The 27,029-nt window shown below is 38.7% G+C and overlaps 2 protein-coding genes across 2 annotated transcripts; both read right to left on the bottom strand.

The window, feature by feature from the left end:
- Nucleotides 1-1,028: 1,028 nt before the first annotated feature.
- LOC149001281 (glucan endo-1,3-beta-glucosidase 8-like) lies at nt 1,029-8,662 on the bottom strand. The gene is made up of 2 exons (XM_089136472.1): nt 7,052-8,662; nt 1,029-2,254 (listed from the first exon to the last, which is right to left on the bottom strand). Exons 1-2 carry the CDS (start codon nt 7,384-7,386, stop codon nt 1,153-1,155), a joined length of 1,437 nt encoding a protein of 478 aa, XP_088992598.1. The 5' UTR covers nt 7,387-8,662; the 3' UTR covers nt 1,029-1,152.
- Nucleotides 8,663-13,002: 4,340 nt separating this feature from the next.
- Nucleotides 13,003-26,755, bottom strand: EMB2726 (elongation factor Ts family protein). Its single transcript, XM_089136471.1, has 4 exons — nt 26,512-26,755; nt 19,596-22,589; nt 17,877-18,591; nt 13,003-14,029 (listed from the first exon to the last, which is right to left on the bottom strand). The coding sequence occupies exons 2-4, from the start codon at nt 22,516-22,518 to the stop codon at nt 13,399-13,401; spliced, it is 4,269 nt and encodes a 1,422-aa protein (XP_088992597.1). The 5' UTR covers nt 22,519-22,589; nt 26,512-26,755; the 3' UTR covers nt 13,003-13,398.
- Nucleotides 26,756-27,029: the final 274 nt, after the last annotated feature.

The raw sequence follows: 27,029 nt of genomic DNA, 5'->3' as shown, positions 1-27,029 counted from the left end.
GGTAAATTTTTACTGCCACGTGTCAGGACCCAGTTCCCCATTGAGAACTTCTATTTGTGTGTGGGTGCACGTTCATGGAATGAACAGCGTTACATTAAGAGGGGGGAGACTGTTACTTGAGTGTCGAATCCGTGACTTCTTTGCTAAAAGGTGACGGCCATTACCAGCTGAGCTACCCTTGTATGGTAAGAAATTGAAATTTTCCTAATAGATGAACTCTTTGTAAGTTCTAATAGGAGGACTATCTCGACTAATTCCGATCTGAAAATAGGCCGGTGGTATCCATGGATCAGATCTGATTTTTAAAACCCTAATTACATTGATGCCAACTTACTTGATTTGATAAGGTGAAAAAGTGCATTTTTTTTTTCAAAACTGGGGTTTGTCTTAGATTAGTTTACGTACATCTTGACAACATCCTCAGGGAATAACCTTTTATATATAATTTAAATATAAGATATGGCTTTGCATCCGAAGTCCAAACCCAAGGGAATTCGACCCCTTGACATCATAGTTATCAAGCATTGAGTAGAAATAAAACGTGTTTGATAACTTCATATTAGGCATGCCAATGGATTTTCACTGCAAAACTGAGTTCTTTGTCTGCTCATCTGCAACACTTATAGTTATTTTCCTCCATACGTTGTCTGCTTATATTGGCAATTTCACAGCCATACCCATCAATACCTTATACATTATATTATCACTTTTCAACAATATGTAAACTGAAAGTGATACTGTAGGGTCATCTTCTTGTCAATGATCCGGGGACCAAACAGAGCAAGTGGTTTTGATGGTGTAAGAAATCATATTACTTGGTCCAACATGGGCACTGAAGACGCTCATTTGCATCTATCTAGCAGGTTTAATTTATTCCAGGATTAATCGTGAATCTCATCTACATGCATTAATGGTGAGCTCATTACTAGTTTGGCTTCTTCGTACCTTAGAAGCTGCCTGAGCATTATCACCACTCAGATTGGCTATTCGTCAACAATAAGACCACAGTATGGAATAGGAACCTAGGCTAAAGAAAAATTATGTTTTATTGAATGGATAAGAAAAAAAAATTAAACACATCTAGAAAGTTCACAGGAAACAACAGAGATAAGTAAGTATTAGGAAAAAGTACATATACCTACAGAACAATCATCAGGCCATAAAAAACAAAGGCACCAACATGAAGAACAATACAATTGCTGAAGGTCTGAGTGAGGAAGTGACTGATACAATTTGAATGATGAAATTGCATGTACCCTGTGACGCATTCTGTGTTGTGATCATGGCCAGACCCTGGAAATTACAGCTCAAAGGTTGCTGATTCTGAATTTGGAAATACATGTTGAAAGCATATGAAGCATTGCCTTGAACATCCAAGTTGTTACATGACGAACCATAACCAAGTGCAGTGCAATCAGAACGGCTACAAGCATAATTGATGTTATCTCCAAGTTTGCTGAGGTCCTTGGCATTTGGATTAAACACACACCAGCGGTTAGGCAAATATTGCACATCTGCTGCTGCCACTAGAAGTTTGTTTTCCCCCTGGCCTGGGATATCCATTGAGAACTTGGGCTTCCCATCGTATCTGAAGATTCCCCAATGACGCTCAAAGTTCCCAGGGGCAATGCTCTTGGCATCCTCATCAATGAGTCCAAACAAATAAACTTCAAGATACCCAGGTCGCAATGGAGTACCTTGATTGGAAGCAAGCTTTCTCAAGAGCCCATTGTAGAACCTCTGGGCATAAAGCACATTTGCATTCTTGTCTCCATCTGTGGGCCAACCAACCTCCCCAACCAAGACTGGCATGTCTCCATAACCAATTCCCTTTAGAGCTGAAACCAATGTGTCAAAGTTGGCATCGAAGACATTGGTGTATAGAACCCCATTATCACTTATGGGGTTACTAACTCCATCAAAGAAAGCAAAATCAACAGGGAAATCTGGATTAGCATAGAGACTTAAGAAAGGATAGATGTTGACAGTGAAGGGAGCATTATTCTTGCTGAGGAACTGAACAATTTCAGTCATCAATCCACTGATGTCAGCTCGGAACATTCCAGCAGATGGGACCTGATTGCTTTCAGGTGAGTTGTAGACATCAGCATTCAAGGGTACAGTGGCCTTTATGTTGTCTCCAACCCCAGCATCGTTGAGTGCATTCTGAATGTTCTGAAGGGCAGGAAAGGTCACATTTATAAATGAGTTGTTGTACGATGACAGGAAAGGCTCGTTCCCTACTGCCACATATCTACCAGAAAACAAAAACACAAAAGAGAACCATGATTATGAGCACCAGCTATCCACTCATTATCAACAGCCAAAACACAATAGAGAACTAATAAATCTAACAAATGGATGGAAAATATGGTTTAAAATGTGTGTAGAGCAACTATAAGAAAGACTAGATATCTTATTTTATTTATAAATATTATTTTTTATTTGATGCGGATGGGAACCAAATAGTCAAATCAGGAAGTAGCTAAATTTGGAGGGTGTTTCTAAACTTCGGGAAGCTGGGTTGATGCCTACATGAATTCCCAGTAACAGTTCCATACAAGTTTGGACTGCCTGGACTCTCTGGCATCCAGACTGCTGCTTAATTTAGTGTGCATACTTTGATTAAGAGTAACTCAGATACAAGAAGTTGCAGGCTGAGCTGGATTAATTTATATTCACCCAATGATTAAACTAAAGTCTGGTTGTTTAAATAAATCACCAGAGTCTCAATCACAAGATTCAACATCAGCTGAACAAGATGTCCTCAGGGTAACCCAAAAATTATTGAGTTAAAATCAAGAGAGTCCCAAGAAAAATAGATTTGTCATTAGGCTTTACTCACATTGTTTTAACTGGTCACCTATTGTCTTTCCTTTTCTTGCCAATGTCTGTGATTGATCACATAGGTTACACATGTTCAAAAGATATTTCATAGACTGATATTGTCCAAATCAATTGATAATGCATCTAGCAACCCATGTGAATACATAATTGAATAGACATCAACCCAAACAGGCTTGCTAGGTCCTCAGTATCTTCTAGATTAGATATGTCAATACCCACCGGAGTTCTCTCAAATGGATAAGGACATCCAGCAAATCATTACTTAGTAATTCACATAGGCCTAACGAGAAGACTAGTCATTGTCCGTGGCTGGCACTACCTTCTAGAACTGAACAGCTAAGTATACATTGTGGAGAATCATCTTCAAATAAGCCACAATCTATTTATTTAACCAATAAAAACTTCACATACTATGATGCAGTCCTTGGTTTGAATGCTACTCAATATAGAACTTGTACAAAGAGAACAGTGCCACTTAGGGGTACATAGATCTTACGAAAAAGGATAAAGTAGCAACAGGATAGACCACCAGACAGCAGATGCAAGAATCTTTTGGTCTAGGTACAAAAGTCTTCTTCTACGACGTCTTGGCATATCCATTAATGGTACCGTGCCTCTTAAAGTTCCTCCCCATAATAGAATAATCACCAATTACAGACCAAATCTATAGGTTCTTTTAGGCATCAACAGAAAGTGGAAGATAAATCTAGAATTTCTTTTAAGAAAATGAAACAACAACCTTCTTCTTGTTGGATGTTTAAGTACCAAGTAATTGAAATGCTGTTCTACTATAATTTCCTTTTGAATAATCTTTTAACTGCACTGAACTTCAAATAAAATAAAAGAATTCCAGACCTATGAAGAGAGGAGAGGGTAAAAAAGGGGAATAGAAGTCCATAATAGCATGCATTATCTAGATCTTTATTTATTCCCCTCATCCCCCTAGCTTAGATAAACATATCCCACAAATATCAAGCACCAAATCCAAGATAAAATGAAATAAGGGAAAACAACCACAATATCTATTCATGAGATGCCTCCCACGAAGCTAGTGATAATGCTATAGTTGACAAAAGGCAAGGTCCTAGTATAGAATCCTGACTCCACACCTACCCTGAAAAAGACGGTGTATTTTGTCTTTTTTTTCCTAAGAAGAGTCTTGCATGCTAAGATGTGAAACCCATTGTTATCAACCACCAACCTGTGACTCAGAATATCAATTCATGCGATGCTTCCCACGGAGCTTGTGATAAAAAATTCTACAGCAGGCAAAGGCATGCACTAAGACAGAATCCTGACTCAAACACCTACCACACCTACCCTGCCTTCGAACTTAAATAGGTTTTCTTTTCATTCCCAACCCACCCCCACCCCCCCAAAACAGAAGATTCTTACATGCTAAGTTAGTACCCACAATCGCATGAAACCCATCTTTATCTACCAACTAACAACCTCTGACCTGAAATATCAATTAATGAGATGCCTTTTATGAAGCTTGTGATAAACTATATAGTCAACAAAGGGATGGACCTTGGATAGAATCCTGACTCCACACCTACCCTGCCTTTGAACTGAAAAGAAAAGGGATTTCTTTTTTCCTGTGGAGACTCTTGCTCACTAAGTTGGTGCCCGAAACTGCTTGGAACCTGTACCCCCAGGGGGGGGGGGGGGGAACCAGCTTGAAACCCTTCTTTATCTACTAACCACCAACCAAGAACTCATGCTCCAAAAGCATGCCCTCCCCCCTCCCCTCTTCCCCCCCCCTCTCTTTGCATGCTGCATGCACCCCAAAGAATTTGTTTTTAAATGACTGATTCAGGTAATAAGATGAACATCAGTACAAGATGGCAACAAGAGTTGCACTCGGCAAGCAATTAAGCAGTCATAGACAATATTTATTTGCGAGAAATTACATGCAGCCCCCTAGATTTAGAAGCATTCATCGGTCAACCCCGGTAGTTTGCACAGATACGTACATACAACTGCTGGCTGATAATATTAGTTTTGAAATGTGAAAGACATCAAGACCCTAATTCTATGAACAAAATGTGAAATTTGAAATACAATTTGTACCCTTATTCATCCTCCAGAATTCAATATCCCCAAATCTATTTTAAAAATAGGGTTTGGACTCTTAATGCATCCTCTATCTGTGGTGAAAATAAAGAAAAGTGTACTTTTGAACACACTCCCCCTTGTTCAGCCACTTTTTGGTGAATGTTATTTCTCTCCACGACCTCTCTCTAGTGAAATAAAAACACAAACATCTGTGTATCCAGCAACTCACAAGAACCCTATGCCATTGACATAGGTATCACAATGGACTGAATCATTCTATGCAGTAACGTATAAGTAATATTGATACCCTAATCAACAGAAATAAGAATAGAAAAAGATTGGTGTGGACCAAGGCAAAGAAGAGTAATACTAATTGGAAGTGGTTGTTTATTCACCCTCCAAAAGATGTTTACGGGTTTTTACTGTATCTGATTTAACTTTCTTCTCCCTATTCAGAAGCTTCTTGAGTGCGTGAGATCAATAAACTGGAGATGGCTCTCGTCACATTCTTTTTTGGATGAGTATTGGTTTTCCAGGAACCCGTTATACCTTCTTCTAATTCTTTGAGTTTCTGTTCTGAAATGCCAATGCTTTTGCTATGTTAACTTATTTTACATCATAGCTCTTCTTCCCTATCTTCTTTTCCATATTATTCTCTTTCATCTTCTCCATATGCATCAATAACTTGCTTGGAACTGTTAATGGGCCTTTAATGATGTGAAATGAGTGTGGGTTTTGCTGGAGTTCCTTGCCTGCTATCATTTGAACACCTATGATCTAAATTTAGCTGCACGTTAGACTGCAATGAGCAGTTTGTTAGGTTTCTGGATCTAAGGGGAGCCTATTCTATTGTTTTAGTGGTGGGTGGAGCTTTCTTAAGTCAGCTTCACATCTCAAAAGATCACTAGATGGAGACTGGTGCTCCTCCATTTCAAAGAGAACAGAGGAGGTTGACTAGAGAAGAAAGAGGTGAGATGTTATATGAGATTAGAATGAAGGAAGGTTGGGGAACTCGGTTCAGGCTCATAATTGAAGGGATGGTAAAATAAACACTCTTGAAGGGTAAAATATGGCCATTTATGAGTGGTTAACTTCGGTCTCAACTTAACAGACATGACATGGTAGTAGTTACTAGTAAGCCCCACAATATTGCAGGGAAGGTCCATGTAAATGTCCAAGCAATGGCAGGTGGTCAGAATATCAAGGGTTGTACATGTAATTGATATTTATTAATATTATATTTTTTTCAAGGGACTGGTACCTCACTTCATAGAACTTGTAAATCCTGCATAGCTAGAAGTTCATACTAGGAAGCTCTGAAACAGCAAGAGGGGGAACACAGCAACCAAAGTTACATTGGAAGTAGCAGTCACTGGCTGCCTCTTGGCCGGACCATCAGCTAGGAAAAACATGAGTCAAGGCCAAAGGTCATCAGTTTCTGATTATTTCTCTCTTCCCTGGCAAGGGCTCATGGGCCAAATTATCAGCAACTTCCAAATTCAGCCACAGGTCTAAAAGTATATTTTCAGCTCTATGAAAGGACTGAAGTTTTTGAACTTTAAAATTGAAGGACCTTCATTTTCAAGTCCAAAATAGAATGCTAACTAGATGTATTAAGCATGATAAATGGGAGACTGCTTCGGAAAGAAACCTCCTAGAATCAGCAGGGTTAGTCTACATAAATTTGATCTTCCAGACCCGGCCGGGATGGGAGCTGCATGTATTGGATGCTCTTTCATAGATTACCAGGTAATGAATTGAAAGTTGAAACCACTTGTCTATTCCTATTCAGGTTAGCCACTATTGCTTTTTATACGATGATAACTCAGCTAAGAATCAAACCACAAAGTTCTGAAGCCTTATTCTTCTTGCTTAAAGTTTTCATTTGGCCAGCCAAAGTGGCACACTAAGTATACCTCTTTTCAAAGTATGCCTGGCATATGGAATCCAAGTTATGCTCTCTATATGCAAAACCTATGCCATATAAACTGGAGTACAATAGAATGATTTCACAAGTAAAACCAATCAAAAATCAAATTTTGACCCAATCAGAGAAGCCTTTGTCAAGACAGATTCAGTTCCTCCGAATTCACGAAAGGGAAAAAGAAATTAGAAGGAAAAGAAAGGAATAAAGTAGAAATCTTACTTTATGTTCACTCCTCCATTGAAGTTATACCGAGTGATATTTCTCCTGACCCACTGCTTGGCCCTGCCATAGTCGGTCATTTCGGCAAGCATGTTATTTGGGATGGCGACCATCACTTCAATCGTACTTCCAGTCAAAGAACTCAAGGTAGTTTGGTCGGCGTCGAACAGCTTCACTTTCTCAAAACCATTGTCTTTCAACATCTGAGCTACCACGTCAGGAGGCAATTGATGTGTTGCCATCGTTCCCCAGTTGACTCCAAGACTAACAACATGAGAAAAATTCAATAGCAGAGAAACAGAGAAAACCCAAGATAGAAACCAGATACTGGTCATTTTATCTATTAGCCCAGAAGATTCAGTACACAAAAGCTAGATTTGCCGAAATGGGTTGGAAGGAATCAACAAGAGGAAGATGAGCTTAACGAAAAATTAGCCTATGAGACAATCAAGCCACAAGATGCAGTACACAGAACCTAGTATACAGTGATGGGAAGAAAGAAACTGATTGACGAAATATGGTTGTTCAACGAGGTTGAATGGGAAGCTTTATACTAGAGTAAAAGAAAGTAACGGTTTTTGGCTTGTGGGTTCGCCCGATCTCCAAAAATCCAGCTATGTATCCTAAAAAAAGGAAGAGGCTGTGGAGTAAGGATTTCTGATACACCACAGTTGACAGGTGAATCTGGAAAGCAAATGGGGAAAAAATTATAAAAAATCAAAAGGCAAACGGGAGAAAAAGGAAAGAAAAGGGTAGGAGGATCCAAATGAGCTACACTGCGGCAGGTTCTGAAAATAAAGTTGAAGCTTATTAAGACAAAAAGAAGAAATCAATGCAGAGTGCCAATAAAAACTCAGTTTTTCAATGGAAGTTTTTCAACTCTTATTCCAATGGAGAAGGAAGAGTACAACTAAAAAAAAGCCACCGTTCAAGAAAACCCACCTCCAGAACCGATGGGAAAAAAATCGAGTTCGGCTGATGGGTTTTTCTTTTTCACTGTGACTAAGAGGAATCTAAAATCTCCCAAATATAATAAAGAAATCAACTCAGGAAGAAGAAAGAAAGGAGAAACTGAAACAGTGTTTTGGAAAAAAGAAAATCTACTACAAAAACGAACAAGAGGAAAAGATTGGCAAGCTAAAACCAGAAATAGAACCAAAGTAGTAGAGTCGTAGAAGACGATTTTCTGGTTTCCAAAATGGGTATTGTCGAAACAAAGAAATGTTAGGGGACAATTTACAGTAAGGTTGAAACTTGAAAGTAGGAAGAAAAAAAACAATCAAAGCTGCAAAGTTGCACTTTTAATTATCCTCTTTTTTTTTTTTCCAGCTCTCCTTTCTGTATCAACCTTTCGTTTCTGTGAGGTGGAAAGTGGGACTGACCAGTGAAGAGAGAGAGAGAGGTAACTTTTTGAAAATAATTATACAAAAAACTAGCTGGTTTCTGGTGATTCTCCAAACGAGAAGGGAAAACTAAATGCGAGATTGGAGAAATTTCAAAGGAAGCAAAGCATGGGAAGCAAGCAAGCAGGAGCGAGAGTTCAAAGTTGAAACTTGAAACATGAGACCTCCTCAGCTCCTCCTCTCCTCCTCTCCTCCTCCTCCAGCTGCACCAACCAACGATGATCATGGTTTTTTGAGATGGGTGCGGCACACGTGCCCACAACAAACGGTACGCACGTGGGTTGTGTGGTGTTGCACATGAGAGTGACTGAGATAGTGTTGAATTTTTGGGTATGACCTACTTATATTTTGATTTTTGGGTCGGTGGCCGACATGTTTGGACCGTTGGATGTATAAAACCTCTTATATTAATTAATTGTCTCAAAATCAAAATTACTTGTGGAAATTCACATTGTTCTCCAATGAAATTTGTACAACTATTTTTAATCTAAAAAAGATAAACTTTTTTTTTTCTTTTCTTTTTAAAAAGTTTGAATTATCTATCTATTTATCTCAAAAGGTAAATGGTTTACCTATACAATAAGAACATATGTGGAACATGAATCTTAGTGGAATCTCCTGTTCTCAAAGATTTTTTTTTTCCAGGAGAAGGTTCTCAAAGAGATTTTAAGTTTCTCTTTTATGAAGTTGCATGGACTGATCTTTCTCCTTTATATTACATATGTATGTCGGTAAAAATCACAAGAAGTCTCCTGAAGTTGCATGGACTGATCTTTCTCCTTTATATTACATATGTATGTCGGCAAAAATCACAAGAAGTCTCCTACACAGCTCACTGTCACAATAGAAAACATTTCTCTATAATTCACCTGCTCTTGCTATATAGTTAGGTGACATGGCAATTTTGAATTTCAGCCATTGGATTACAAGGATATAGATTATAGATTCACCATTTCTCCCATTTTAAGGTTTAATTCAATTATATACTAATAAAAATTGATATTTTTTCTCAATATATATATATTTTTAATTGTATATGATCTTTTGATATGTTTTTACAAATATAAATCAATTAAATAAAAAATCCTACAAAACTGATTAAAAGTATGGTCAAACTTCTAAGGAGAATAATTTCTCTTTTTCTTTCTGTCCAAAAAGTATATGGAGTAACTCATTCCGAATTGAATTGAAATCCGTAGATGATCCTATCTTCTTCATATTTCAGTTGTTATATATCATCGAACAATACTAAAGTAATATTCCTAAATATATAGTGGTGGGGGCGTTGAAAATAGAATTATTCTCTATCTTCAATTGAACTCTTTATCGTAAAAATAAAAGATGATGGCAAGCTAAGTAGAAAGCTTATAAATGGCAGTTTGGGGTTTTAACAAGGTATGTCTCCAATGGCACTTGCCAATGGGTATAAATTAAAGGTATATATAGCTGCTTTTTAGACCTTGGGAACTACCTTATTACTCCATTAACTTCATATTTGGAAACTTTGCTTTACAAATCAGAAACCACAACATGTCATATAAAGAAAAACGTCAACAAGAGTTTCACAGTAATTAACCTCACACATGGTAACCTAAGTGGATCCATTGTTAGTTTATCCATTAAGTTTCCTATTAATGGCGATCAACTCAATTGATGAGTTGCATTAAAATTGGATAATAAAGCCCTTATGACAGCTAACTAAAGTTTCTTAAGTTCTGCCATAAAAAGAGCAACACGAAAGACTCTTAAATAAGAACCCTTTCGGCCTTTCTTTCTTCTGAGGATTAGAATAAAAGGAAGAGGTGGACAGTGAAAAGGATTTCCTCAGAGAATGGATATCCCAGAATTCATCAATGAAATGCAACTGAAAAATGGAGTTGATAAAAAGGCAATAGGGTTATTTATAACTTGAATATAAAGTCAAGTTTTCACCCTATCAGCTAGCTAGCTAGCTAGCTAGCTAGTTCACATCAACACCATATGAAAATCAGATTCCAAAACACATCAGTCCGACATATGCAAAGAAGCTTGTGAATGCCTTGAAAGTGAAACTGGGCCTTACTCCTACTTGGAAGTGATAAGTGACAACTGAGAACATTAACATGTCTCTCTCTCTGTAGATGGTTGGTGGTGTTTGTAATAAGAGTCCCCACATTTTCTTTCTTTTCTCCCTCTCTCTCTCTCTCGCCAAGACAAAAAACCAGAAGAAGATAAGGATAGCAGGAAAAGAAGAAAACATACTCCAAAGTCCAAACAAAGCTTTATCACGTGGCCACCAAGTATTCTGATACGATTGATTCCCCTATGTGGGACCTCTAGTGCTTGTCTACCATTAACACTGTAAGCGTCCCAATCCTTTTGGAAGTTAGGGTTCCAAAGTGCATGGGTTCATAGATCACAGATTATCCACAATTAAATCTTCATCTTCTGTATACTTTTTATTTATTATTATTATTTTTAACAATGACAAGAAATCCCCAACTAACAAAAGGGGTTGGTTAATTAGTCATCATCATTCTTATTATTTAAATGATAATTAAAATATTTAATATGACTGGTTGTGACTTGTGAGAAAATATTTCATTGTGTTTACGTGTGATTAAGTTAATAATACAAAAAGATTTCTTACACGACACAAGTGGAGAAGGAGAACAACATCAATAGGAAAAAAGGAGAAATTTTCTTTCTTTCAATCAAGATGTGTAGATAACGATGCAGTGCAGAAGAATGACAGTGATGATGTAATCCTTTCATCCTTAATAAATGACTACGATTTTTGCATTAAATGGTTCTCCTCTTCTGTTGCTGTCAACCATGACCATGATCCAGACTCTGATCGAGTACCCAGAATATTCTCTCTCTCTCTCTCTCTCTCTCTCTCTCTCTCTCTCTCTCTCTGTCTGTCATTAATGCAATTTTCACTTTTTTTTGTTGTTGGTAAATGCAATTTCACTCTTAAATCATGAAAAACCTTTATCTTAACATTAAGAAATCCGCTGAGAGTCAAGTTGCATCTTTTTGTTGGACAGGAACGGAGATCTTTCTGGGTTTTTCTTATCTTTTTGTTATGACAGGAACGGAGACCTTTCTGGGTTTCTCTTATTTTAGTTATAAAAAATTTTAAAAATAAATCTTCTAGTTAAGGCCCTCGAGGGGGCCTCTCTATGAGAAAGTATATGCATGGGGAATGCTCTGAAAACTTCATTGTCAAGTTGTCTGTTATAAATGATAGAGCAAATTGTATTGACACCCTAAAGTGGAAGACATGAAGTACTAACACTTCACTGTATGTTTGAAAAATATAGACATTTAAAATTTAAATTTTTATTAGACACATTAATCCAATTTGTCATTGAAAACCATGAAATCACAGTTTATTTTATTTTTTAATTTAAAAACTATTCCCATAAAAATATGAGGAAAAAATAGTAATTTAATAATTTTCATTGAAAAATTGGAATAATGTGTCCAATGAAAACTCAATTTTGAAGTGTCTATATTTTTCAAACATAAAGTGGGGTATTAGTGCTTTAAGTCCTCTATTTTGGAGTACCGATGCAATATACTCCAGATAATATCCCACCCTAGCAGCTCAGCAAAAACTAAAACTATCTTGTTAGCTAAACAAAGTAGATGCCCATCAAGTTTTCTTGTGTTAGGAGTAATTGCATTCTGGGATTGGGTCAATTGAGCTCCAATTAATCCAACTCCCAGGTCTTTGGGGACTGGGACTTTGTTGCTCTGTTTTAAGTTAGATCCTTTAGAATAAGTAAAGCAACCAGAAGATAAAGGTGGATCGATCATCCTTAAAGGGGCAAATAAAGGTCTCATATGTGAAGGATCCTACTGGGTTCAAGGTGTAAGTGCAACCGGAATCCTCGAAAATGCTTTTTCTGATCACTTTCTATCTATTGGTCTGACGGATGTGTCTCAACTGTCTCCCAGTGGGTCATTTTCTTAAGGTGTACTTCTACTTGGGGGAATCAAATGTAAAGTCATAGGAAAGGTATCTTCAAGTGCAAGGTTGTTTAGGTATTTAAATATTCCCAACAAGTGATTAAGTGAAGTTTAGTTAAATCATAACTACATAACCCTCTGTGCTCGGTAAGCGTGTCTGGTGTTGTTTTAGCATTTAGACTTTTTATATATCACCCATCTCTATAGCTGTGCTATCCCAATCTTCCTAATTGCTTTTTCAATAAGACACCAATACTGAGTCTAATCAAATGTGATATAATTAATGTGGTAACCAGAAACTAGCTCAGATCTTGTTTAATTAAAGAAGCTCATATGAGTTGGGAATTGGTATCATGTTCAGTTGCAAGTTTCAAGGGGATTGTACCTTTTTTACAAGACACTGCTCATGCAAGAATGACAGCCATTGAGTCCAATCACATGTAATCGTTGCTATTCCAGTCCCAAAGATAGTCTGGATTAGCCATTGTGTTTGTTCCCCATGGCAAACAGGGCCAACACCTTTTCTCCAACCTGGAGTGTCTCAATGTTCTTACAAAACAGAGAGGGGAGGGTTGGAATTTGGCTGTGTCATGGATGAATCCTACTTTATTTACTAACACAAATCCTTCAAACAGCATTCCAGACAACCATAAGTCGCTAAATGACAAGCAAGGCTCTTTTGCTACAACAAAACTAACATTCATTTTCTTCAATGCAGATAATTCATTTTCTTCAAACTGTCTCAAGATTTAGATGCACAAGTAGCTTTAATAACGAATACAAGAGACATCAGTTACCGCTTCATCTCTCTCCCAACTCTATTGGCACAACAAAATTAATGAGATAGTGTACCTCAGTTTGCAGTAGCTTTACCTTGAAGATGCCTGGTAGTTTTTAGTCTTGCCTGCACAATATAACCATAACCCTGTGGCTAATATCTGGAATTGCTCCATCAGCCGTATGAGTTACTTTTCCAGCTATAGGGCTTCAGGTTGCTGTTTGACCATTCTTGCTTGCATCTCCAAGAGTGAATCTCACAAACCTTCGAACCTTTATGTTTTCCCCTAGAGAAGCAACAGTCTGCTTCACCAAATCTTTCACCAACAAGCTGTCATTCTTGATGAAGGGCTGTTCCAAGAGTGCAACCTCCCCAAGCCTCTTTGAGACACGGCCCTCTACAATCTTCTCCCTGATGTTCTCTGGCTTTGACAGCAAGTCCTCTCTTTGCATCTCCAGCTCCTTTTCCTTGTTCACCATGCTCTCCGGAATATCTTCAATGGAGACAAATTGCACTTGTGGACAGGCCACAACCTGCATTGCAAGATCCTCTACCAACTCCTTAAATTTCTCACTTCGACCAACAAAGTCAGTTTCACAGTTGACTTCAATCAGTACCCCAATACGAGAATCATGGATGTAGGATCCGATTCTTCCTTCTGCAGCAAGTCGACTGGATTTCTTGTCGGCACTTGAAAGACCCTTCTTTCGCAGGTACTCTTGTGCTTTCTCAAGGTTACCTCCAGTTTCTGCAAGGGCTCTCTTGCAATCCATCATGCCAGCACCTGTTTCTTCACGTAGTTGCTTGACTAGTGCTGCAGAGACTGTTACCGTTGGAGGTCTGCAATGAAGTTTTAAATATCTTTACAGTCAGAACGTAGAAATTAACAGAAAGAAGACAGTAATGGATAAACTTGGACAGACTGGTATAAAACAGAACACCCCTACTTGTCCAATTCAAATCATACATAAGGTACAAAACCTCTAGAATTGCAATTTTTAAGTGCTCTAGACACAAATACTCCCATGTGCGCATGACAGTTGCTCAGAAATTTCAGCCAAGAAGTTTGAAATTGTAAAAAGCCCCACAAAGAGCTTTCCTTAACCATGCTGCAGGAGGACATTTCTCTGAAAGTTTTTCCAGAAGAAAGGAGACAAGGAACAAGGAAAATGTGTATAACCAATAGAAGATAATTCAGTAAGCAAGCTCTAGGACCAGGAGATGTTTATTCAGTTTGAGAGGGCATGCATACACAGGAAATAGGAGGGGAGCACATTTACTCTGTATATTAGTACAAAGAATGGATTTTAAGAGGCTATATTTTGTAACCATCTTCATACTTCTGCCCACATTTGGTAAATAAATACTTCAGAAATGGGGTAAATTTTGCTAGTTCATGTCGATAACTACAGCTGCTCTTCCAGAAGCACTATTAGGAGCATAAAAAAGACGAAAAAAAGAAACACCTAATATAGAGACAGAATAACAGATAAATCGCAAGAGCACCGGAAACTATCTCTACTAGGAATTCTGCTTGAAGGGAATTGTATGCAAGTTGCCTTGATGATTAGTTACATATAAAGAAACATTGACCTAGTTCTCTCCTATCATTTAAATCTCCCCCCCCCCCCCCCCAACCCACCAAAAAAAGAAAAAGAGTATTCTGGGGTGACAACACCTAATATCTAAAGTGTGTCACCTAAGGTGACAAGGCTGCTTTCCAGTATTCTGGGGATTGCCTAGAGCATGCATCCCAGATGGGCAAGGGGGGCAGGAAAGATGAAAGAAGAGAGTAATTTCAGATGTAGCTATTGAGCTGGAGTTCCAACAGCTGCTGAGGTGCAGCAAAACAGGAGGGGGGGGGGGGGTTGGAAATAGCAGCCACTGAGCTGCCAGAGTTGTAGTAGTAGGAGAAGAAATTTGCCTCTTCCCCTTCATCTTTCAAACCCTACCCAATAGCAACTTATATTTTGTCACATAATGAAACATACATTAGTAATTTTTAGTCGTATATTAACAAATAAAAGAATCTAAAAGCAGATTAAAGTATGTAGAACACAAATTTTTATGTCTTAAAAAAAAAATCAAGTAGAAAATATATCAACTTATATGTGCAACCAAGTGGTCACAGGTTTGCAACCAGAAACAGCCTCTCCGAGAAAGCAGAGGTAAGGCTGCATAAATTATGACCTCCCAGACCCTAGAGTAGCAAAAGCCTCATGCACAGTGTTGACTTCCTTTCTTTCTTTTCTTTTTTTTTTAATTATTTTATTTTTATATGACAGCTAAGCAACCAAAGGGACACCTTGGCACCATTATCAGTTACCTTGCTGCCGTAAAGATGATATGATGAATGATATCTTATCTTTTGCTTAGAGTAATGTGGCGATTCAGGATACGGATCTCTGGAGATTCAATTTCAGCCCTGCTGGTGATTCAATAGGTTATATTGGTGGTGATTGCCGATACATATCTCCTTTTATCTTCTTTATGCTATTTTAATTTTTCCATCAGTCCAGGTCAGGTTTATTTACTTTATTCATAAATGTCTTCTCCAATTTGGATTTTCTCACTTACAAACTTCGTTTACTTAATCATCATAAGTCCACTCACCGGTTCTGATTTGAACCCTCAAAGAACCTGCCATCAATTCTAGTGTTAATAGGCAGCCAAGAGTCCAATCCTCAGTAAGATTCTTCCATAACTTCAAATTGACCACCAGGTTCTAGTCAAACTTGGGAAGGTTGTTCTTCTCCATTATTCTGAACTTCGACCAGATTTTAGTCAAACCCCTATTGAATATACTCAATTACTAATTTTCCTATTGAATTTGGTTTCTGCTTTTCAGGTTCCTGTTTCAACTTTCAGGAAGGAAATTCCAGGATACTGGCTACTGGGATCAGACATTGGGTTGATCAGAAACGGACTTTGAAACCAAAGAACAGATAATAGTAGAAAACTCGTATTATATTCTTGCCGTTTGGAATCACCCTAGGATTGATAGAACTTTCTATTGCAATCCAAAAATAACATTGCTAAAATGGCAAGAAATGGACAGAAAACCTATGGTAGGATGTACATTTCAATCAAGTATTGTGTCAGTTCTTGTCTCAATCATAAGTTAACTTAAACCCTAATTAAAGTTCTACCAGATTAAAAGAAAAACGTGGTTTGGGGGGGGGGGGGGGGACTAATCATAGTTAAATATCAGGTTAATCTTGAAAAAAAGATTTACTCTTCTTTACTTCTTGTAAGCAAATAACAAGAATTTATTCATTTTCTTTCCTTTTCCTGGCTACAAAACACAGCCTATATGGACTACACTTCTTCCATGCTAGACCACTCAACCAGATTTCTGCCCAATCAGGCTTTTTAGTTTTTACTGTTACTATTAAATTAAAATCAAATTTATGTTTTCTGGTTTCTATTTTCTTTACTGAGATCCTGTGATGTAGATCAAAAGCCCATACATACCCATAGAATCAAGACCCAAAATCAGCGCAGCAAGGTTGTGGGATGCGACTGCTGCGAGAGGCAGCCTGGTTTGATGATGTAGTTAGTTTTTGGTGGTTCAATGGATCATCACATAAAACAGCCCTACCTCCAAAGAAGGTTGGATGAAGACCAAAACACTGTTCATGTTACTCACAAACAGTGTCTCAGCCCGTTATTTGGCATATTGGGAATTGGGAATGTTTCATAGAGGATTTTTCGGGCCCAAGATGAGAGGACTGAAGATTTTATTCTTGGGAGATTTAAGATCCTGGTTTAGTATCTATTTTAGCAGTTTCTATATTAGTAATTTATACATGAGGCTGAATCATAAAGCTTAGTAGTTTCTATTTTCAGTCTATTAAGTTTCTATTAATTGTAAAGTTTTAGACAAGCCAAAAATAGAAAGGGAGACTTTTGGAGAAATGGATTTGTGGGCTAGTAGCCTCAGTTATGGAATAAAATCCATGTTCAACAGCCGAGATAGCTGTCGGTGAGAGACCCAGGGCAGACATAGCCCATCCCATACTCCTTTTCTTCTATCTATCCTCCTTCCATATCCCCTTCTTCTTCTTATCCTTCCATGTTTTTCTTTCGTATGTATTAGGAAAAAAAGACAAAAAAAGAGTTATAGTTCTTATATTTTGTCTTCATCATCAATCAATCCCCCGCTGGTTTAACCAGTTCAAGGTCAACTCTTGCATTAACCTGGAAAGCTAGGGATTCTGATACTTAGCTTTTAGGTGATTTAGAACCCATTACCAACATGGTTGTAATTCCGCATTTCAAAAAATACAACCACAGGTTTGACTAGTGGGCGCCCTAGAGGTTACCATAATAAAAACAGATGTTGAGTGTTCCTTCCTATTTTGCCAAAGGAAACGTGGAAATTACAGTCTTGATAGGGCTTTGGCACGGGCTAGAGCCAACACCAAAAATTGCACAGGGCACCAGCCCTCAAGGAATTGGTATGTGACCATGCATTATTTTAATTTTAATCGAAGTGGATCTTCTCAGTCAATAGAATGCCATACCAAGTACACAAGGCTGTGAAGGGTCAAACATACACAGCCTTATTTCCAGAAAGGCAGTGTCTGGGACTTTTACCCGTTACCAAGCATCCAGCAAGTGGGCACTTGATCAATGCCATAATATTACTTTAAGGGAGTAGACACATAGAAGAGAAACAACTTACTTTTCTACACTTTCCTTCGCTTCAGTGGTGGTAGATTTATCTTTTCCTGGTGCAGCAGGGAAGGGCTTCGCTGCAGTTTGGGCTGCCACCTCTGCAGCAAAATCTTGGGATTTTTTCTCCAACCCTTCTCCAAGATTGTAACGCACAAACCTATTTACCTTAACGTTCTCTCCAATGGTTGCGATTGTCTGCTTTACCCAATCCTTAACAACCAATTTATCATTCTTTATATAAGGCTGCTCCAGCAGAGCAAGCTCTCCAAGCCGCTTACTGATCCGACCCTCCACAATCTTAGATCTTATCTGCTCTGGTTTTGACAAAAGATCTTCCTTTTGCATCTCGATCTCCCTTTCCTTGTTCACAATCTCTTCAGGAACGTCATCAACATTGATATATTGTACTTGAGGGCAGGCAGCCACTTGCATTGCAAGGTCATCAATTAAATCCTTAAATATGTCACCCCGTGATACAAAGTCTGTCTCACAATTCACCTCAATCAGGACTCCAATCCTGCTATCATGAATGTAGGAGCCAATCCTGCCCTCTGCTGTAACTCTGCTGGCCTTCTTATCTGCACTTGCTAAGCCTTTCTTTCTGAGGTGCTCTTGAGCTTTAACAATGTCCCCTCCAGTTTCTGAAAGAGCGTTTTTACAATCCATCATGCCTGCACCTGTTTCTTCTCGGAGCTGCTTTACAAGAGCTGGAGATATGGTTGCTGCATGCCAGATAAATATTGAAGTCAGCAACTATAGGAATAGATACTGTTTTGCCATTCACTAGACTAGTTCTCTATTAATCGTATGCCTGGAATTTGAACTCAAATTGATCCTTTTTCTTGGACTCCTTATTAGTGAAAGTTACTAGCAAAAATTTATGCCCAACCATAGGAGATCCAAAACCAAAGTGTATAAAGAGTGTCCCACTGCATGAGGCTCCCACTACTACAAGGTTTGGGAAGGGCAATTACACGGCTTTACCCCCCGGTTTTGCAGGAGAGGCAATTTCCACTTTTTGAACCCACAACCAAAAGGTTCAAATAACAAACTCTGCCACAAAATTTTTGACAACAGAACACAAAAAAACAATAATTATCTGACATGTATTACAAAAACACTTGTTAAGAAATCAAATTTTGCATTTCATTTATTCTTTGTACCACTTATACTGGTTACTATCATGCATGCTGAGTTTATGCCTGATTGCTCACAAAACAGAAATTGCTCAAGTGTGAAGCACACCCAACACCAGAAAACCAGAATTTTAGAGGGTGGATACTTCAGTTATCATTATTCTCCGTATACAATATATTCTCTTAAGAATATTTTTCCCCATCTCCCTAATATTGCCTTCATATCTTTGGTTACCTGTTCATATGAAGGTCTTTTACTTCAAAAGCAATTTGAGGATTAGGCCAAGGATTAAGGGATCAAGATGAAGGATCAGATGGGTTCCAATCAATCTGGCAATGCCATCCAGATCAATCTGGGATGGCCAATACTCAGTTGATCCCGACAAAACTTGAGATTATATGGTGAAAACCAAGCTGAAAGCATGATTCAGACCATCCAACTCTAACCCAAGGTAATCAATAAATCCTTGAGATATCCATGCCTGACATCATTCGATCCCAAAATTTTGTTGACCACAATACGCAATATAAAAGTGATAAATGACATAGTAAGAGCAGGGAAACCAGTAAGAGCAGGGAAACCTAGAAACCTTTAGTTGAGTTTGGCTGGGGAGAACCGTCGGCCTGTCCGTTCGAGTTGATAACATTGCCATTCTTCTCAGGTGTCGATGGCAATGTTTCAGGTTCGCTTGATGTCGCTGAAGAAACTTCATCACCCATAGTAAGCGATGCTTGTGTTGGCACTTGATCAATTGATAAACCATCAGCTTGATTTTCTCTGACTTCTTCCTCATCTTTACCTGATGTAGCCAAAATGACTTCATTCTCCATAGTCAGTTGAGTTTCTGTCTGCACTTCATGTTTTTTTGGGCTCTTAACAACTTCCTTTTCATCTTCATTTGATGTAGCTGGAATGACTTCATTCACCACATTTGGAGGTTCTTGTATTTCTAATTCATCATAGGCAGGAATATTGTCAGGTTGACCTTCCTTTTCATGTTCATTCGACATAGCTGAAGAGACATTGTTCTCAACAATTAGAGGAGCTTGCGCTTGCTCTTCATCACGTACTAAAGCAACATTCACTTGACTCTCTGCAAATTTCTTACTGTCAACACTTTCTGAAGACAAGATCTGATCTTCCTTTTCATCTTCATCTGATGTAGCTGGAAGGACTTCATTCACCACATTTGGAGGTTCTTGTATTTCTAATTCATCATTGGTGGGAACATTGTCAGGTTGACTTTTTGTAACTTCCTTTTCATGTTCATTCGACATTGCTGAAGAGACATTGTTCTCAACAATTAGAGGGGCTTGCACTTGCTCTTCATCACTTACTAAAGCAACATTCACTTGACTCTCTGCAAATTTCTTACTGTCAACACTTTCTGAAGACAAGATCTGATCTTCCTTTTCATCTTCATTTGATGTAGCTGGAAGGACTTCATTCACCACATTTGGAGGTTCTTGTATATCTAATTCATCATTGGCGGGAACATTGTCAGGTTGACTTTTTGTAACTTCCTTTTCATGTTCATTCGATATAGCTGAGACATTGTTCTCAACAATTAGAGGGGCTTGCACTTGCTCTTCATCACTTACTAAAGCAACATTCACTTGACTCTCTGCAAATTTCTTACTGTCAACACTTTCTGAAGACAAGATCTGATCAACACTCAATTCTCCAGCTGGGTCAGATTTTCCATCGTCCTTCAACACATCAGTTTCAGAAGCATCTGCTGGTATCTGACTTTCAGGAGGGACACTTGCCTCTGGTTGACTCTTTATAACTTCCTTTTCATGGTCATTTAACATAGCTGAAGAGACATTGTTCTCAACAATTAGAGGTGCTTGCACTTGCTCTTCACCACTTGCTAAAGCAACATCCACTTGACTCACTGCAAATTTCTTACCGTCAACAATTTCTGAAGACAAGATCTGATCACCACTCATTTCTCCAGCTGGGTCAGATTTTCCGTCATCCTTGAGCACATCAGTTATAGAAGCATCTTCTGGTATCTGACTCTCAGATGGAACACTTGCCTCAGGTGTCACCATTTCGGGAACCACCTCTTCTTCCAGCATGGCTTCTTTAGAAGCATCGAAACTATGTAATGAACTAGAGACTGCCCCTTCAGTTTTCTCATTGCCACTCTCAGGTACCACGGAAGGAGCATCTAGAATAACAGATGCTGCTTCCAATCTGTTTTCTTCATCTCCTGAAAAAGTTTTGACATCTTCAACAACCTTATCCGATGCAGAAGACACGGTAACCAGATCCTCTTCACTGCTTTTTGGCTGGTCTGGCACTTCTGGGATGGCAATCTCCATTTCAGTCTGATTGACCTTTCCTTCTAAATCTCCTGAAGTTTTTGAAGTTACTGCAGTTTTAGCTGAATTTAGCACTTTGTCCCTCTCATCCAAAAATGCAGCAATCTCCTTGTTTTTACGGAAGGCTAACAAAAATGGGTTAGTAGCTGCATGAACCACCCCCTGGCTTGAGTTCAACATTTCATCATTTTCTTCTTTCTTCATTGTCAAGGTTACCTGTCCTCTCGTGATACGTAACACCTTGACGCCAACTTCTTGGCCAACCTGCAGCATTGAACCTCCCATCATATCTGCTAATCCTTCCTCAGACTCCTCAGATGTAGGAAGGAATCCTTCCTCACCTTCAGGAAGTGCTATAAAAGCACCTGCTCTGTTTAAGCTCTTTACAGTGCCCTGCAGGTCCTGACCCTTGACAAACTTTGAGCTTTTTTGGTTTGACTTTGTGCCATTCCTTCTTGTGGTTCTTGGCTTATCTCCACTGGCAGCAGCATCTTTCCGTTGCTGGAGCTTACCGGTATCATCACTCTCCCTCATGGATAGAGAAATCCGTCCAGTCTCAGTACTTACTTCTACCAATTTCACCTTCACCTCTTGGCCAATGGAGACAACACTTCCAACATCCTTGACAAAACTATTACTCAACCTAGAAACGTGTACCAACCCGTCTGTGAAAGCTCCAAAATCAACAAAAGCACCAAAGGGCTGGATTGATCTTACTTTCCCCATAAAAGTTGCACCGGGAACCAAATCCTCATTCTTCACAGGGGGCATCTCACTCTTCCTAACCGGTCTTGAGCGTTTCGATTTAATATTTGGAGTATCATTGGCCTGGGCACTCAAGGAAGGTGTTTCACTTGTCTCTAAAGCACTAGGTTCAACTTCAGAAATGTCACTAGCATCTTCACCTACAGTGGCAGGATCTGACTCCTGCACTGCTACTTCAGTCCCCGAAGCTGCTAAGGTATGCATTCTCAACCCAGGTACAGATAAAACAGTTTTGTATCCATGGAATGTTCCCACCAATGCTGACAACGGTACAAAATTTTTTTTCAGAGCGAATTTCTTTGTTGTTGTTTTCCGCAAAGAATTCCTTCTGGTCAGACAGTTAGTTTTCCTTGACACAAAAGGGATTCCAGGAACAAGTGCAGCATTGCTCACTGAAAAAGGAACTACAGGTGTCATCTTGAAAGGAGATTGTACCAACTGAAAGTTCCGTTCTGCAGCTAGAACATGTCTATCATTCTACTTCCCACCTGTGCATAAATTAGAGAGAGCATGAATAAAAAGAATATGCACCCCAAGAGATTCAGAAAGTAGGTCTTAGAAGCCACTGCTGAAGCATAAAATTTGATACAACCTATGCAAATTGCACCAACAAAGGAAAAATTCCTATACAGAATAATTGTACTCTGAAATTAACAGAGCTTGAAACCAAAAAAATGATATTTGAAGAAGGATATATGATAAGACATAAAATCAAGATGTTTAAATTTTATTATACCATCTGCCTCCATGGTTGTGTAATTTCAAAGCTCACAAATTGGAGAACGAATAACACAATATTCATAAGGCAACTCCAGCACTCTCTTTGGGTTAATGTCATTATTTGTTTCAGAATAGTTTTTTTCATTGTCAAGCAGAAGGTATACCATGAAGCATCAATTCAACTTCTGTATTACGCTAGAGAACCTACATCCACCCTAAGCTCTTGACAAACAGAAAATCTTCGCATAAATAATTCAATCATTCTTAAATAAACTAGGTTCATAGATAGCCTTTCTCCCTCACTCAAAAAATCAAGGTCAAATGTGATGGTAACAGCTGAAGTAGGAAAGCTAAAAAAGTAAATAAGCCCTAAATGGACTACCAGGAAGAGTGACTCCTCCAGAATACAAATGAAAGACTGGAATTGTCAACCCTGTGTCAAATAGTGATTTCAAGGTCCCATTCATCGCCATAGGCAACCTCACTTCCCTTCGTTTTGGGAAGCACCACCCCCGATCAATATGATAACATCATATCTCTGTGGCTCTCCTGTTGGATGAGCCCCCACCCACTTCTGGAGGCTGACTGACATGGCGCCTTAAGAATGCCTAAGAATCCTGTCTCCCCAGTGGACAATGAAACATTAAAGGCAGGTCTAATTTCCTTCAACAAATCATCACAAACAACAGGCACCTACTCTTTTAACCATGGTTTGCTCTTCAGGTGCCAACTGCTTGAGCTTACTCTCTATTAGACCTACACAGATCTAGGTATGAAGTCAGATTTATTAACGAAGAGGAAAGCAGATCAGATTTTATAATATTTCTTTTTTAAGTTTCAAAAGTCAAAAAATCTCTCTCCCCAGTTTTGAATTTTAGAACACTTGGATAGAAAGATTCTGCTCTAAGGCATTTTGGCAATCCAGGATATACAAGGTGACTCACCTTACCTTATTAAAATTAGTCCCACATCAATCAGGAGCTAATGGAAATACTTGTATGTAAGTATTAATTGCCCCTAAGTGGGATGTAAGACAAAAAGGAGTAAGTATGGACTACAAGAGGATCTGGCTCCATACACACACCGTGTGTGCGCACCAAGCTGATCAGAGCCGAGCCGTGTCCTTGGTCCATGGTCTGGGGTGCAGTCCATGTGTGGGCACAGGTCAAAGGGGCAGCTAACTTTTTACAAGTAGCTGGTTTACGACTTTACACCTCTTTCCGAATCCGCACATCTCTTCATGAACAGGCATGACCCAGTGTCCACATGGACTCACCCAAGAGGTGGCTATAGGTGTCCATATGACTTCACTCCAGAGGTGGGATTGCTTCCGGGCGAGTACAGGTGTTATGTTCTCTGAATTTTACAAGATTCGTCTTTTCAAACTAAATAACTATCTCTTTGTTTTCATTCCTTCCCAAGTGCTGTGTAGTACCTTCGGATTTCCTGTGCAAGTAGTGCTTATTGGAGGGCTAGACTTCATAACCTAGTGAGTCGTTGTATCTTGGAGGTGAGGACACAAGGCCATCCAATCTGCACCAATAGGGGGCATTCAAACGCCCCAAGGAGAGTGTTTGTGTATGACTCAACTCTTCTTTCATACTTCTGTCATTGTTTCTGGATTTGCTACATATGGGTAAGTGATTCCAACTTCAATTACCATCTTTTCCTGCATCTCTTTCCCTGTCATACTTTTTTCTGTGCTTGTTGTTTGTTCTATCTTATATGGTGTCTACTGTGTAATAGTTCTAACAATTTCTTACAAGGTCAGAGCTAGGTTCTTCCTCTAGGGCAGTCACCAACTGAAAAGAGAGCATGTAATAGGTCAAGTTTCACTAGTACAAGTTCAGCCCTATTAAGTAGTGGTCAACCTAACCCTTTTTAGAATAACTGAGATAGTGGAAAAGTGAGCAATAATCAACCCTAACCAACCTACAATTTGAAGAATGCAAGATCTTCATCAATTTCACAAGACGACCAGTAAGGGACCCTATAGGCCAAAAAAGGGGTGGAAAGGGCTAGTTTCTTTTGAATACCAAACCCCTTAAATCTCAACCACGTAGGTTAGTCAAGAAAGCATCACCACTAATTTAAATTGCTACAGAAAATAGTCAATCAGTCCTTCCTTTCGGCTGCATTATGAATAACAAATGAAAAGTCCTACTCCCAAAGTTGTTGAGCTAACAACATCATCACTCTATCTTCTACGAGGCCAAGAATGTAATCCACCAAAAAAACCCAACATACTCACTCACATTGCAGATACACATGCATAAATGTAATTAGGATGGGTTTAACACCCCGAACACCCCACCCCCCAACAAAAGCCCCCTCACTTTTAAAAAACAGAAATAAAAAATAAAAAGGAAAAGAGCCCCCATTGAAGAGGAAATGAAAGGTTTTTGCAGGTTCCCCTAAAGTTAAAGTTCTAATGGACTGGACCAGGAAAAAGTTTCAGTTACTTTGCTAATGAATCACTAAGGAATTGAACTCTAGTAAAGCAAATAGATAAGACATTGTAGGGAAAGATGTAAAGCTAAAAACATATGCCATCATATCAAAAGCACCATAATTGAGAATGCAACATCAAAGTGATAATGGCATGGTAAACAGCCGGCATGTGTGAAACTAAAAAAAAAAAGGTTCAGGACAAGAACCATTAGCAATTGTCCTACACCCATTATAGTCTTTGTGGCTACTTTATTCCTTCCTTAGTTTTCTTGAGTAAATAATAAAAATTAATGGATAGTCGTACCTTATAGTAGTTATCAGAATTGTCAAGATGCTATGCAGAACTATTTTCCAAGCTGGGTTATGTAGAAATCCCAAATTGTCTTTTGGATGCAACAACTTAACAAAGCCAATTTATTTAAATCATTCTGCCTATATCTCAAAGTCCAATTCTTGCAATGAATTCCAACCTAATTCAGAGCATTTGAACTAGTCTAACATTGAAAACCCGATATCTCTCCATGTACTATTCATTTCTTATTAGATAGGAATAAATGATAAAGTGATTCCCATTCATACCAATTTCGTATTCATTCCGGTTGGCGGTGCTCCAGATTAACATTGGCTTCTGCTTGGAGAGAGGAGAAACTGGTTGAATTCAAGACATGAATACAAAGGTTAACCCTCTCTATTACCGGACTGTTCCCTCCAGATAAGTAGGATTTGACACCAACTTCATGGATGTGCTTGTGCAAAAAATGTCCAACCTACCTATTGAACTTTTTTCATATAAACCACCCTAAATTCTTATGCTAAGTCTTCCTTCCATCAACCTGTCTCCCTATTTAGCAGTCAGTTGACCTCACGATGCATAGACTCTATCCACATACTAAATTTTCATTAAATTTCCATTTGGGTACCAATAAATGACAAGAAATTCCTAGGTGTGTCTCTCTGAATTATAAAAGGAAGATCAGAATTGTGAACAAAAAAGTCCATCTACCACTCAGGTCTACATTAATAAGAGCTCATCCGATGAATAATACAAAAGAATATTGAAGGAACCAAATTAGACTCCAAAGGAAGGATGGGGGCACAGGAGTTCCTGCTCAGATGAACATTTAGAACAGAAGAAAACCAACACAAGAATAGTGCTCACCCAACCCAAGAAAGCTACACAACAGCCAAGCATCAAAATTTGTGAACCCAACCCAATCAGAGACAACTACAAGCAAATACCTGTTCAATTTTAATGTCAAAGACACGAGACTCCGAGAACAAGGGAACCCCAAAGAGCTACGACGATTTTCTTCCCTCAACGGGTGTCTCCGGATAGGCTTTCTTCGTCAGTTACTCTGAGAGAGAGAGCGAGCTAGACAAAGATGAGACCTGAGTGGGAAGAAATAAAAGGTGAGGTGGGGCTTCAAATCCTTATCCCGCCGGGCCATGAGCTTCGCAGTTATACTTGTTTGGCTCGAGTAAGTCCACACACTAAAAAAAAAAAACTGCACTGGGTCGGATTAAATTGAGTACTTGTCTGAGTCGTTTCCATGTTAGTTTTTGCAACAAAATAAATTGTCATTCCGTGTGCAAGTTTTGACAAACTGTGTCTTTTACCACTTGGTGTAAATTTTATCAGACAACCTATTTCCATAAACTTCTATCTTGAAAAGGAAAATCAAACATGTAAAATTTTAGTTGTCGAAAAATTATTTTTATATTTATTTATCACCATAAAGACATTTAGAAAACTTTTC

This window comes from Hakea prostrata, chromosome 10 (assembly GCF_041222555.1).
Source record: "Hakea prostrata isolate BN-2017 chromosome 10, UWA_Hpros_2, whole genome shotgun sequence".
Lineage (NCBI taxonomy): Eukaryota > Viridiplantae > Streptophyta > Magnoliopsida > Proteales > Proteaceae > Hakea > Hakea prostrata.
Note: the sequence above shows the minus strand (reverse complement) of the source record. Positions and strands in the feature narration are given on the sequence as shown.

Coding starts and splice junctions, on each gene's coding strand:
- EMB2726 (XM_089136471.1), bottom strand. CDS start 22,518: ATGACACCTGTAGTTCCTTTTTCAGTGAGCAATGCTGCACTTGTTCCT. Junction 18,592..19,595: donor CCAGCCAAACTCAACTAAAG/GTTTCTAGGTTT, acceptor TCTGGCATGCAG/CAACCATATCTCCAGCTCTT. Junction 14,030..17,876: donor GCGAAGGAAAGTGTAGAAAA/GTAAGTTGTTTC, acceptor ACTTCATTGCAG/ACCTCCAACGGTAACAGTCT.
- LOC149001281 (XM_089136472.1), bottom strand. CDS start 7,386: ATGACCAGTATCTGGTTTCTATCTTGGGTTTTCTCTGTTTCTCTGCTA. Junction 2,255..7,051: donor AATGGAGGAGTGAACATAAA/GTAAGATTTCTA, acceptor GTTTTCTGGTAG/ATATGTGGCAGTAGGGAACG.